Source organism: Protomyctophum bolini, assembly GCF_963924005.1.
Source record: "Protomyctophum bolini genome assembly, chromosome: 6".
Taxonomy (NCBI): domain Eukaryota; kingdom Metazoa; phylum Chordata; class Actinopteri; order Myctophiformes; family Myctophidae; genus Protomyctophum; species Protomyctophum bolini.
Window position 1 is genome coordinate 6,503,510 of NC_137867.1, and position 12,211 is coordinate 6,515,720.

Genomic DNA, 12,211 nt, shown 5'->3' on the forward strand with positions numbered 1-12,211 from the left:
TGTTGAAAAGTGGTGAAGTCGAGTGTACATATTTAACCGACCGAGTTAACCCATTTTGACCTGGGAACGATTCTACAAATGTCTCCTAAATCATGACGGTTGTCTGAAAAACCCATGTTTCTATGTCAGTGGTTCTCAAACATTTTCATGTCAACGACATATGTAATTGGCCGCCGACCTCCATCTGAAAATATGTTGTTCCAGGGACTCCCCCAGAAGCAAAGATCTGAGTTAAAAACTTGAAAGACTCTGAAAGAATATATATTCTACAACAGGTCGTTTCGAGGAAGCAATCTGATTAGTTGAAACGGTTTCTAGCCGTGGATCAAACCAACCAGCACTGTTCACCACCTAATCAAAACAAATAATTCAGCCGCTTTGTTTTCCCAGAGCGCTAGCAAACTCGGTGGCTAGGCTAGATAGTTTCTTGGAACATTTGTGGTCGTAGTGACTACATCTGTCATTAAAAAAAAAGCGATTTTATTAGTTTTAAGGGTAACTGTTGCAATATTACACTCAAGGGTGTTGTTTAACGTGATTATTGCCACTTCAGTGATGCTTGCGGAATCTCGACTTCGTCTCGTTCCTTACCGCATCACTGTCGTGGCAATGATCACGTTAAACAACACCCTCTCGTGTAATATATTGCTTAATTCAAAGATGTGCGCCACACTTTCACGATCTTTCAAGAATATCAGACCTACAGGCTCGTATAAACATAATGCTTAAAACACCAAAAGGGGTTCCCACCCAGAATATATATATATACAGTTATACACACACATATATATATATTCTTTTACATTACAGGACCACACACACACCCTCTCGTAGGACCACCCTCTCGTAGGCGGGGAAGCGCGTGGCCAGGGGGACGCTGCCCATGTCGTCACGGTTCTTCCTGGCGTCTTTCCTCTTGGCGGCACGTTGGCCCCGCAAGCGCCAGAAGTCTGCGCGGTCGCCGGGGGCCACTTTGTGACAGTTCTGTACACTGGCCAACTGATCAGCCCTGAGAGAGAGACAGAGAGAGAGAGAGAGAGAGACAGAGACAGAGACAGAGACAGAGACAGAGACAGAGACAGAGAGAGAGAGAGAGAGAGAGAGAGAGAGAGAGAGAGAGAGAGAGAGACAGAGAAAGAGAGAGAGAGAGTGACTATTGTGCAGTAGGACCCCCAAATTATATTTGTCCGTGAAAACTGACAACTGAAAAGGTTTTGTGCCAGGGAACCCGAGAATTATTTGTGTTAAAAAAAATGGAAACATTTTCAATAGTTTTCAAACACTTTCAAAAGTAGCAGACGTAAAAAGACAGCTGTCTAAAAGTGCCAGACAGCTTTCTTATAATGTTAATGTGAATGGGCTCCTCATAACATCATCATACTATCATCATCATCAGTCAATGTCTGTCTGAACGTGTGTCTGTCTGTGTGTGTGTGTGTGTCAGAAACACCACCGTAGCTCCTCACTGCCTGCACCAATGGCTTTTCACACAGGCATTGACCATAATAATATGGAGGTCTTAACGAAATTTAACAAATTATAAATTAATAATGAATTTATTAGTGAATTCAAAATGCGAAAACGCACCCAGGGCACAGTACCCCCCGCGGGCGCAAATATCTCACAACGGGTAAGGGCTAGTGGGTATAATACATCAATTTCATCGCATTGTAGTGACTCGTGACACTCGAGTGGACTTGGTGGGGGAGGGGTCCCTTGGTCCGAGACCGAGTCAAGACCGAGACAAGACAAAATGTCTCGATTCTCGAGGCTGGACTCGAGTATACCGTCTGCAACACTATAGTCGTACCTGCTCTTGTTGGGGATGAGCCCTTTCTCCTGGAGCTGCTTGTTGTTGGCGGTGCGGACGGCCAGCCAGTTGCCCAGCTTGCCGTCGTACAGGGTGTCCACCACCTTGAAGATGTCCCCCCGGCTGAAGCCCAGGCCCTGGGGACCCTCCTTCTCGTACTCAAAGTGGGTCCGGATGAAGAAGGAGTCGCCCCGGCCCGACGCCAGGATGTCTTTGTAAACTGTATGTGGAACGGAAAACAGAAGAAAAAGAAGTCTATTTAAAAAAAAAGAAAAAAAGAAAAAGCCAAGATATTCAATCTGCAGGCTCACAATGCACAGTGAAAATAGCCTAGGGGATCCCAACTCCTAGTACTTAGTGAAACACAGGCTTCATGCTTGAACAAACACCTTGGGGTTTGCTCTGGGCCAGGATGGTGATGTTCTCTCCTTTAGGAATCTCCAGCAGGAAGAGCACAGCCTCCTCTCTCACGATGCCTCTGAAGTCCACGTTGTTCACCTTGATGTACGCACGCCACGCACGCACGCACGCGCACACACGTACACGCACACACACACACGCGCGCGCGCGCACGTACACACACAGACATACACACACACACACACACACACACACACACACACGTTTGTAAAGCACATTTCAACTTGGCAAAGGCGATTTGATGGGCTTTACGTAAAACAATAAGCAAGCGAAATACTTTAAATAAAGGGCATCTGAATCCAGTAAAAAAAAAAAAAAAAAGTAATAAGTAATAATAATAATATTGGTTCATGTTATGCTGACGACCACATTGGAAATACGTGTTTAAATTATGCAATTAATTAATCATGTGTATATCCCATTTCAAGTTATATTGTGTTTACTTCTTTATATGTCTTTTACCAAAATTAAATCAAACTAAATCAAAAAGCAAAGCCAACATGTAACATGTAGAGGTTGAAAATGTAGGTTTTAATAAGACCAGCGGGCCGGGGCTCACTAGTGGGCTCAATGCAGGCGGGGACCCCAAAAAAATTGGCAAAACACTAAGATGTTATTGATAATACTTATAACATTAACATATTTATTTTTAATGAAAAAATAAATATATTATTTCTTTCTTTAAAAATAATGCCAGCCAGCCAGCCAGCCAGTCAGTCAGCCAGTCAGTCAGTCAGCCAGCCGGTCAGTCGGTCAGTCAGTCGGTATATACCTTCATGATCTGGTCTCCGGTGCGAAGGCCCTCCTCCTCGGCGGGACTGCCGTCCTGCACGCCGGCGATGAAGATTCCCACGTCGTTCCCTCCCGCCAGCCTCAGACCCACGCTGTCGCCCTTCTCGAAGCTCACCATGGAGGTGTTGGCTCTGCAGGGAGGAGGAGGAGGAGGAGGAGGAGGAGGAGGAGGAGGAGGAGGAGGAGGAGGAGGAGGAGGAGGCAGGGGTCAGTGCCATGCTGGCTTGTGGTGGACAATTTCTTTGCAGTCAAAAAAAATATTTTTTTGCCACGGCCCGGGCATACAAAATGAGTGGACAATATCAGTACCAGAAAGACATAAAGAGCTATAGCCCTGAATTAACATAATAGGTCTGTAACTCTGAGAATAGTGTTCATTTGTATATACGATGGGTATATCGTATGGCCCATAGGAGAGTGGAAGAGAGAACGGGAGAAAGAGTGTGGAACAGGTGCGGGAGAGTATAGGAAGCGTGAGGGAGGGAAGAAAGGGTGAGGGGGAGAAGTGGAGAGACAGAGCAGAAGGAGATGGGTATTGTATAGAGCATCGCAGTCCCGCCCCCCTAGTCGAGAGACCGGGAAAATAAATCCCCGTTCATTTTCCTCATAGACTTTTCAGAAAGTATTTATTTAAAGACGTTTACGACCGCGGACAAAGACAACTCTTGCCGTGACCAGTCATGGCAACAAACACAATTTTTCGGGCCAAAAAAAAAAAAACAGCAGGTTACAACACTTTTTTTGTTGTTTTTCTTCTTTGTAATTATTTGTTTGGTCCAAAATATTGTGTGTGTTGTCATGATTTGTCACGACAAGAGTTGGCTTCGTACGACGCTTAAAAGGTCTTTAAATAAATACGTTTTGAAATGTCTATGGGGAAAATGCATTGGGATTAATTTCCTGGGCCTGGCGTCGTCATGAAAGGGGGCGGGACTGCGACGCTCTATACCCATCGTAGAGTTAAGGGAATCCTTGAAAATAGGACACACACACGCGCGTGCGCACGCGTGTACGTAAAGCTGCACTGTCAGCAACTTGAAGCCACGGAGAGAATGCAAAACTAAACCTTCCCAGAGGCGAAGGAGAAATGGAGAGACAGATACGATGATGAATGGAGACATTACCCATACAGCTCCTCGTCTTCTGGACTGGGCCTTAGCAGGATCTTGGGTGTGGTTCTGACACCTGCTGTGAATACAAAAATCAACACTTAACCACAGACACTAATGTCCCCTAATGTCTCTGGCTAATAAGCCCTATATGCCTTTCAATACATTATAATGCAATAACATTTATAACTAAAACTAACACTTACATTTTGCATTTATCTTAGAAACAGTTCATCTTTAACAACACCCGCCACAACTTGATGATGTAATTTGTCCATGTGTGGTCCAGCCCTATGGAATTGTGTGGAAAGCATATGCTAACAAAAAACAACAACATAATACTTCCTACGGTTAATACGTCAAAACAATATTTTAAATATGTTTTTATTAGTACATCCAATACATTCCATAGGGCTGAACCACGCATGGACAAATTGCATCAACTTGTGGGTGTTACTCTTGAGTAAAGGGTTAACCATTTCCAAAATAAATGTAATATTTAGGGGGTATTTAGACTATTAGCCAGGGATAATTTTAAGCAGTCCTGTAATAAGTGGGATAATGCACAGTAAGCCTGCAGTCATTGTTGGGAAATAAACCCCTTCATAAAAACTCATCCACTTTCCGCCTGTCAGTCAGGTTTAGTTCTCAACAATGACCAGAGAGACACACCGGCCCCTTTTCCACCTCGTGGAATTATGAAGGACTCAAAGCCATCCCAACCGCAGACAGTGTGATATGCTTCCACGTGGAAAACGTTTTTGCAGTCTCAAAGCCACTGGAAACAAGACGGCAAAAAAAGCTTCTTTCCCCGAACAACAAAGAACCAGAGCGAAACAGGGCAAAGGAAAACGCTGCTGCATTGTCAAAGGGGAGCCAAACAAAAATACGTTTCACTGTATCTGTACACAAGATGTAACACTAAAGTACACAACCTTGAACCTGGAAGCAGGGTTGAACCAGCTTCTTTGTCCATGAGCCAGAGCCCCAAAATTGGAACGTTAATTACAAATTGAGTGGGCTCAACCCTACCTATATTAAATTGTGTATAGGTATAGGATCAATATAAGTACCGGTAAATTAATATATGATAACCCTTCCACATTGTTATTTTCACCTATACAGCGTATGATAGGTGAATAGGTAAAAAAAAAAAGATAGAACATGAAACTTCCCCAGTTGATTACTTACACGAAGACAATGATTTTCTGACTAATTGTACATTTAAATATGCAAATTATGCATTATATAGGAAAATATGCTAAAAATAGAAAATTTGAAAAAGCTACTACTGTGGAAGGGTCATCATATATGCATTTACTTATATACCCTATATGAACAATTTAATATAGGTTTTGCCTACTTAATTCATAATTAACGTTCCAATTTTGGAGCTCTGGCTCATAGGAGTAAGAACAGGGGCGTTTCAACCCTGGTGGAAAAGGGGCCAGAGAGAGAGAGAGAGAGAGAGACAGATGGAGGGGTACAGTACCCGGGTTCTCCTCTGAGTGTGTGTGGCCTCCAGGCTCCAGCGAGGCCCCGGGGCCCTGGGGGTCCTCTGGTACCCTGAACGGTGAAGCCATGGCAGACATCTTGGTTGCTCTGGAGTGGTCTTCCCTGGTACAAGAACACACAGCAGTACGTTCACACACACACACTCACACAAGGAACTTGACTTGAACGCTCGACTGGTTGATGTTAAATCGGTGTTTTAAACCTCCTTTGTGGATTGTTGCCTGTGAAGTGTTTGCCTTATGTGCTGGCTATACCTTCTAATTCTTATGTGGATCCTCCTCATGTTGCTGCTGCTACCTTTTGCACTGTATAGGCCTATGTCTAACCCCATGCATGTATGTATACATACCTGGCTGATGCTATGTGGAACTACCACGTAATTAACCCATTTTGACCGGAGATCAGATTCTAAAAAAAAAAGTCTTCTACATCCTGACAGTTTTCTGAAAAAGCTATGTTTCTGTCCGTCGTTCTTCGATAATAAAACATTAATTAGCAGACCTACCAGCTCGTAGCGTGCCTGAGCTTGTAGATCTGCTATTTTTCCAATAGCTGAAGCATAACATAATGCAAACACCAAAAGGGGTTCTCGCCCCAAAATGTGTTAAGTTGGTTCCTTCATTTCTTCATGTACAGTAAAGCGACATTGGGTACTTACGAAAGCGCGATATATACATCTGAGCTATTATTAGTATTATATGACCAATGCAGTGCCACTCTTTTGCACCTTATGATGCACCTCAAGTACTACATGGCTGCTGCTTATTTAGGCTATGTGTATATAATATATGTATATTACTTTTTTCTTCCTTGCCCTGCACTAAATGTCACCCACCTGCTGTAAAGCTGTGATGTGGCTAAATAAAACGGATTCATTCTATATCAAGAAACCCCACATTTATTTCTATATCAGTGTTTGTGTAAACATTTATAATCCGTTCAATAAAAACCTATTTGAAAAAATAAATAAAATAAATAAAATAAATAAAATAAATAAAATAAATAAAATAAATAAAATAAATAAAATAAATAAAATAAAATAAAATAAAATAAAATAAAATAAAATAAAATAAAATAAAATAAAATAAAATAAAATAAAATAAAATAAAATAAAATAAAATAAAATAAAATAAAATAAATAAAATAAATAAAATAAACAATGCATAATTGATTCAATCAATACGTTTGATAAGCTGTTTGCCCCCTCCATGCGTGTCTCCGTCAGTCCTACCTGTGCCCATCACGTTCGTTGGACGAATGAGAGGAGAGGTCGGACTGGCGCGACCTCCGGCCCTCGGCTGGCGAGTAGGAATGGAAGGACTCCATCTCCGACATGTCTGACAGACGGACGGACACAGAAAGACAAACAGAGACCTCCGTGAAAGACCGCCACCACTAGTAGATGTATACACACACACACACACACACACACACTGTATACACGCAGACACCTCATTGGCCGATGCATGCTTTACATTGGGGGTCGTGAACCCTAATGCATTGCACTTTCAAATAAATGCAGTTATGATAGAAGATGCTTTGTTAAATAAAAAAATGTGGGTTTTCACATAATAAAAAAAAAAAAAAACATTATCTTACATAGATGATTATATAAATCAGAAAGCATTGCAGCCTCATGCGCACAGATACTTTTATATACAACTCAGCTTGCCATAACTCCAATGCAATATATTATGCCTGGCTCAGCTAAATTGGCGACGACCGGTGTTGAGGTACAAAATCCCAACGGCCAATGAGGAGTCTATACGGATTGATGTTGTGACAGCCACTCCCAACACTAACAGATGGCCCCTCTCCAGATGTTGTGCCACCATTAGAAACCCCTTTGGATGAGGAAGCCATCCCCAGACAGACAGACCCAAGACATTGCACCCTTTTCCACAGGGATAAGCAAGACATTGAAGCACTGACCAGTCAGACACCAGACATTGAAGCCCCCCAGGACAGACACCAGAGATAAACAGCCCCTGCCTCAGACATACCCCAGACATTAAAAGCCACTGCCCCAGACATTAAAAGCCACTGCCCCAGACATACACCATGACATTGAGTGGCAGCAAGGTAGAAGCAGTTATTGAAGGAGGAAGCTGGCTGAAGGTTTAGGATCTGGTGCCACCTAGTGGAAATGTGGAGTCTACACAGACACTCATTGTACAAACAAGTTGTTAATGTTAATGCATTAATAATGATTGGCCAAAAGCTTAAAGGAATACATCACCCACAACATGACTTTACTTCTATACCTGTTGTGTTTATATACTCACGCTGAAAGTTTGTCTTTGACGTGTTATTTTCAATCTTCTAAAAAAACAAACATTTAAAGGGATATTTCTCTTTCAAATAAAACAATATATAATATACAAAAACAAATGAATAAGTTATGGAAAAAAAATCACACATTAGGATATTCTACTGCGATGTTGATTTCATTTGAAAGTGAAATATGCCTTTAATAACAGACTAATAATAACGAGGCTTAGTGCACATCAACCAAAAACTATAACGATTTTAAGAATACAGTGATACATGCCATTATAGGGAATAATGATATAAATAAGGATATTGCACAAAATACAAACACAATTGAAAACACATCTATGATTTAAGTAGACCAGTTCTAAAAAATAAATACAAAAAAGGGGTGGTGTCCGCAGACCACAGGTGGTCTTTTAAGGTCTTTCATGTGGTCCCTGGCCATGCATTGAGTAATGTAGGAAAGCAGGGATTTAAAAAATAAAAAATAAAAATAATAATCGCTGAAAATGATTTAGGCCATCCCAATCTGGGATTCGTAACACAATGTGAAAGGAGTCCTCGACACCAGTGCCGTTTCCTAAACAAATTAAACAATGATTTGTTTTGTTTTTTTTTTACTTCTGGATAGTGGATATATAATACAATTTGTATTGCTAGTTTGACTTTAATCCATGAGGATTTTTATTTTGTTTTATTTTGGAGACATTCAAATTTCAGACTACAACTGTTGGCATTCAGTTCCACACAAGTATGAAACACAGCTCCATGTGCATGTAGTTCTGGATGAGAACCCATATCACCACCACCAAGGTAGGGTGGTGGTCCCTCCCTGCTTCACCGTCTGTCGAAACGCCTCTGCACCTAAACATACAATCTGAAGGAATTTGCATTGGGCTTCATCTAAAGTACCGATAAGGCGTTTTATTTCATGCAAAGAGAAGTCCAGCACGCTTCAGCCAGAAGGGCTCGTCATAACACCTGGGCACTTCAGCAGAGACTATAGAGCGTCGCAGGCCCGCCCCCATTTCAGAACGACGAGTGGCCCAGGAAATTATTCTCCAGTCATTTTCTCCATAGGCTTTTCAAAAAGTATTTATTTAAAGACGGTTACGCCGCGGACAAAGCCAACTCGGATCGTGACAAATCATGACAATATTTTGGGGCCGATCAAATAATTAGTAAGAAGAAAAACAAAACAAATAAGTGTTGTATCCTGCCTTTATTTTCTTCTTTCAAATTATTTGATCGGCACAAAATATTGTGTTTGTTGTCGTGATTTGTCACGATCCGAGTTGGCTTTGTCCGCGGCGTATACCAGTCTTTATATAAATACTTTTTGAAAAGCCTATGGAGAAAATGAATGGAGAATCATTTCCTGGGCCACTCGTCGTTCTGAAAGGGGGCGGGCCTGCGACGCTCTATACCCAAATGAAACACTGGCGCACTCGACGGGTGGGCGAGTAGTTATTCTTTTTCAGGGGGTGACTGACGTTCCACTTGCGTCTTCCACAAAGAGTCAAAACAGATGTTTGTGTGCAGTATTGTATGTGGGTAGTCTACTGCTGAAGTACCAGCTCAGTGGCCTTGTGGTTAGAGTGTCCGCCCTGAGACTGGGAGGTTGGGGTTCAATCCCTGGCCGGGTCATACCAAAGACTCAAAAAATTGGGACCAAGTGCCTCCCTGCTTGACACTCAGCATCAAGGGTTGGATTGGGGGTCCCTGCGACATACTAGCGTCATGTCCAGGGGGTGTACTTGTACATCAAGCTGCCTCACGCTACAGCAACAGGAGATAGGCTCCTGCCCTACGGGCCTCATGGCTCGGCAAGGCTACTTACTGCTGAAGTGCCCAGGTGTTATATTCTCAATCAGATGAATCTCCTGTCACAGAAGGGGGGGATGTAGATAGATGAGGGATGGTAGCTGTGTATGCCACACAAAGGCTGAGGTTAGGTGAGGTTGGCCAAGTCTGTACGACTATCTCAAGTGGTCCGCACACAAGCATGTGATTTAGTGATTTAAAAATGTGTGTAATCAAACTGAATGGATGGACTCTACACCAAAGTCCTACATGACCTATCCTGCCTCCAGCGCACTGCCGTGACTGAAATGTGAATTATGACACTATTATGATCTCCTTACATGAGAATAAAGGGATTCAGCAGGGCTGTATGCATTGTTGCATAATGAGAGAGAGAGAGAGAGAGAGAGAGAGAGAGAGAGAGAGAGAGAGAGAGAGAGAGAGAGAGAGAGAGAGAGAGAGAGAGAGAGAGAGAGAGAGAGAGAGAGAATTTGGCACGGTGGTGTGAAGTGACAATATTACATGGAATAAATGTAAACGTTTCAATGATAAACTTCAGTGAGGCACTTCATACACTGTTAGGACAAAACATTAATATGTTACCATGCTGAGAATTCCATAAGCATCCTCCTTACCCACTTTATGACTAAGGCTTGTCATGCAACTTTCTGCATTCAGAATAAAAAAAAAAAGGTTGTTACCTTTCACCTGCAATAATCATCATATAATGGTAAAAGCAATAAGACACACTCTATAGTCTAGACCAGTGGTTCTCAAACTTGTCTGGATACAGAAATGTCCTATCTGATAGCATTAAACGACTTTAAACTCACTTTGCCACTCACTTTATGCATGCGCAATTGCGCATACACCCTCAATAACATCACAAATAAGAAATTAAGTGAAAGAGATGTAATTATAGTGCCTTCTTTTCTTTTTCCTATTTTGCTATGGTTGCAAGCCCCGTTTTCATGGCAATGAATGGGGTTTAAAAATAAAACAGCATAATGTATTGCTGTATACGGTTGTGCACGTCATGCTTTTGATTTAGTTTTTCATATACTTTCTCTCATGTACTCCCCGCAGCACCTCCACGGACCCCTAGGGGTAGACATATCCCCATTTGAGAAACACTGCTCTAGAATTACAGAACATACCGGTTAACATAACATCAAGCAAACGACACAAACGAGTGTTACTTGTTCCATTGGCATTATTCAACTTAAAAATACACACAATACACAAAGTACATAGTGATTAAAATATCTTTTATTGAATTTAGGAAAATAGATTAAAAAGTTTTTAGAAGCTTAGAGCAGTGAAAAGAGAAGTGCAAGGTATGGAAGAAACATAACAAATATATGCTTTTACAACTTTTTGCTCTGGTTGTAACAGCTTTATATTAAGGCAACACACTCAGTCTCTCTGGGCTGGTTCTTCCCTCTAAAAGTATGACATATTATCTGGAAGAGAGAACAAACAGAAATTGCCCTTTTGAGCAATCGGGAGGAAATTGCTTCTCTGTCGTCAATATTGAGTTAAATTTTCATTTCAATTCAATTCAATTTCGTTTTCCGAAACAGAAACGGGGCCTCAAAACAACATTTCCGGTTATCACAGCCAATGCTCAGCAAGATCTTATTATAAACGGTTTTTATTTTTTTTGCCGTAGGATGGTGGTCGCACCGTGGAAATTAGACGATTATAAGCTCACAACGTTCCGGGATTAGGGTGGTTGGGAACTGGATCCAACACTGAGGAAGCTGAACGGGTACCATCATATTTGGAACCGTTTTCCAGAACCAGGTTTAATCACACGGCCATGGCTCATGTGTGGACTTCACGTCTGCTGTATACAATTGAAATTAGTTCTCAAAACTTTTTTTCACCCATTTAGACATGACGTCAACAAAAATAAAAAAAAGTCTTCAGAAAGAATATAATATATTCAAAGATTTGTGCCTCATTTTCACGATATTTCAAAAACAGCAGACCTACAAGCTCGTAGCGTGCCACTCGGTAAATGCCTTTATTTTAACCTCATTCGGATGTGGCGTCTAAATAAGATTCATGGCTGTTGGCGGCCTTGGAATGTTGAAATAATGCCACTGGATACATCACGTAACGTACACGTTACCCACTTTGAAGATCAAAACTCAAAAACAAAATGTTAAATCATACCGTGTACACCTTTTTTAAAGTTATTTTTGATACTTTCACTGGCATGTTTTTTCACAATAACCATTCCGTTTATTGACAACTTATCCAAACACATTTTTTTTTATCGCGAGTGTCTACCTCCGACACTGTATTTATTTCATTTTTAAATACATAAATAAATAAATAACGTATAAATAATGTGCCTAAGACCTGACACAAAAGTGTAATAGCAGTTTAGAGAAGTTGTCAAAAAGTAAATGTATAGGTGCCAACGCTTATTGTGTAATTCCAACCAGTTGAAATCAACAACAACTTTAGTTCAATTGTA

General features: G+C 41.4%; 1 protein-coding gene across 5 annotated transcripts in view; it reads right to left on the bottom strand.

Moving 5' to 3' along the window:
• The window catches only part of LOC308317606 (tight junction protein 2-like), a 77,305-nt gene that overhangs the window by 16,949 nt on the left and 48,145 nt on the right, over positions 1 to 12,211 (bottom strand). For 4 of the 5 annotated variants that reach the window (XM_080766739.1, XM_080766738.1, XM_080766740.1 and 1 more), the window contains 7 exons: positions 6,878 to 6,983; positions 5,624 to 5,748; positions 4,147 to 4,210; positions 3,003 to 3,153; positions 2,200 to 2,308; positions 1,811 to 2,030; positions 825 to 1,009 (listed from right to left, as the gene is read on the bottom strand). In XM_080766739.1, coding sequence (XP_080622865.1) covers positions 825 to 1,009; positions 1,811 to 2,030; positions 2,200 to 2,308; positions 3,003 to 3,153; positions 4,147 to 4,210; positions 5,624 to 5,748; positions 6,878 to 6,983 — 960 coding nt within the window. The remainder of the gene's footprint in view (positions 1 to 824; positions 1,010 to 1,810; positions 2,031 to 2,199; positions 2,309 to 3,002; positions 3,154 to 4,146; positions 4,211 to 5,623; positions 5,749 to 6,877; positions 6,984 to 12,211) is intronic. The other variant, XM_080766737.1, reaches the window with a different exon arrangement.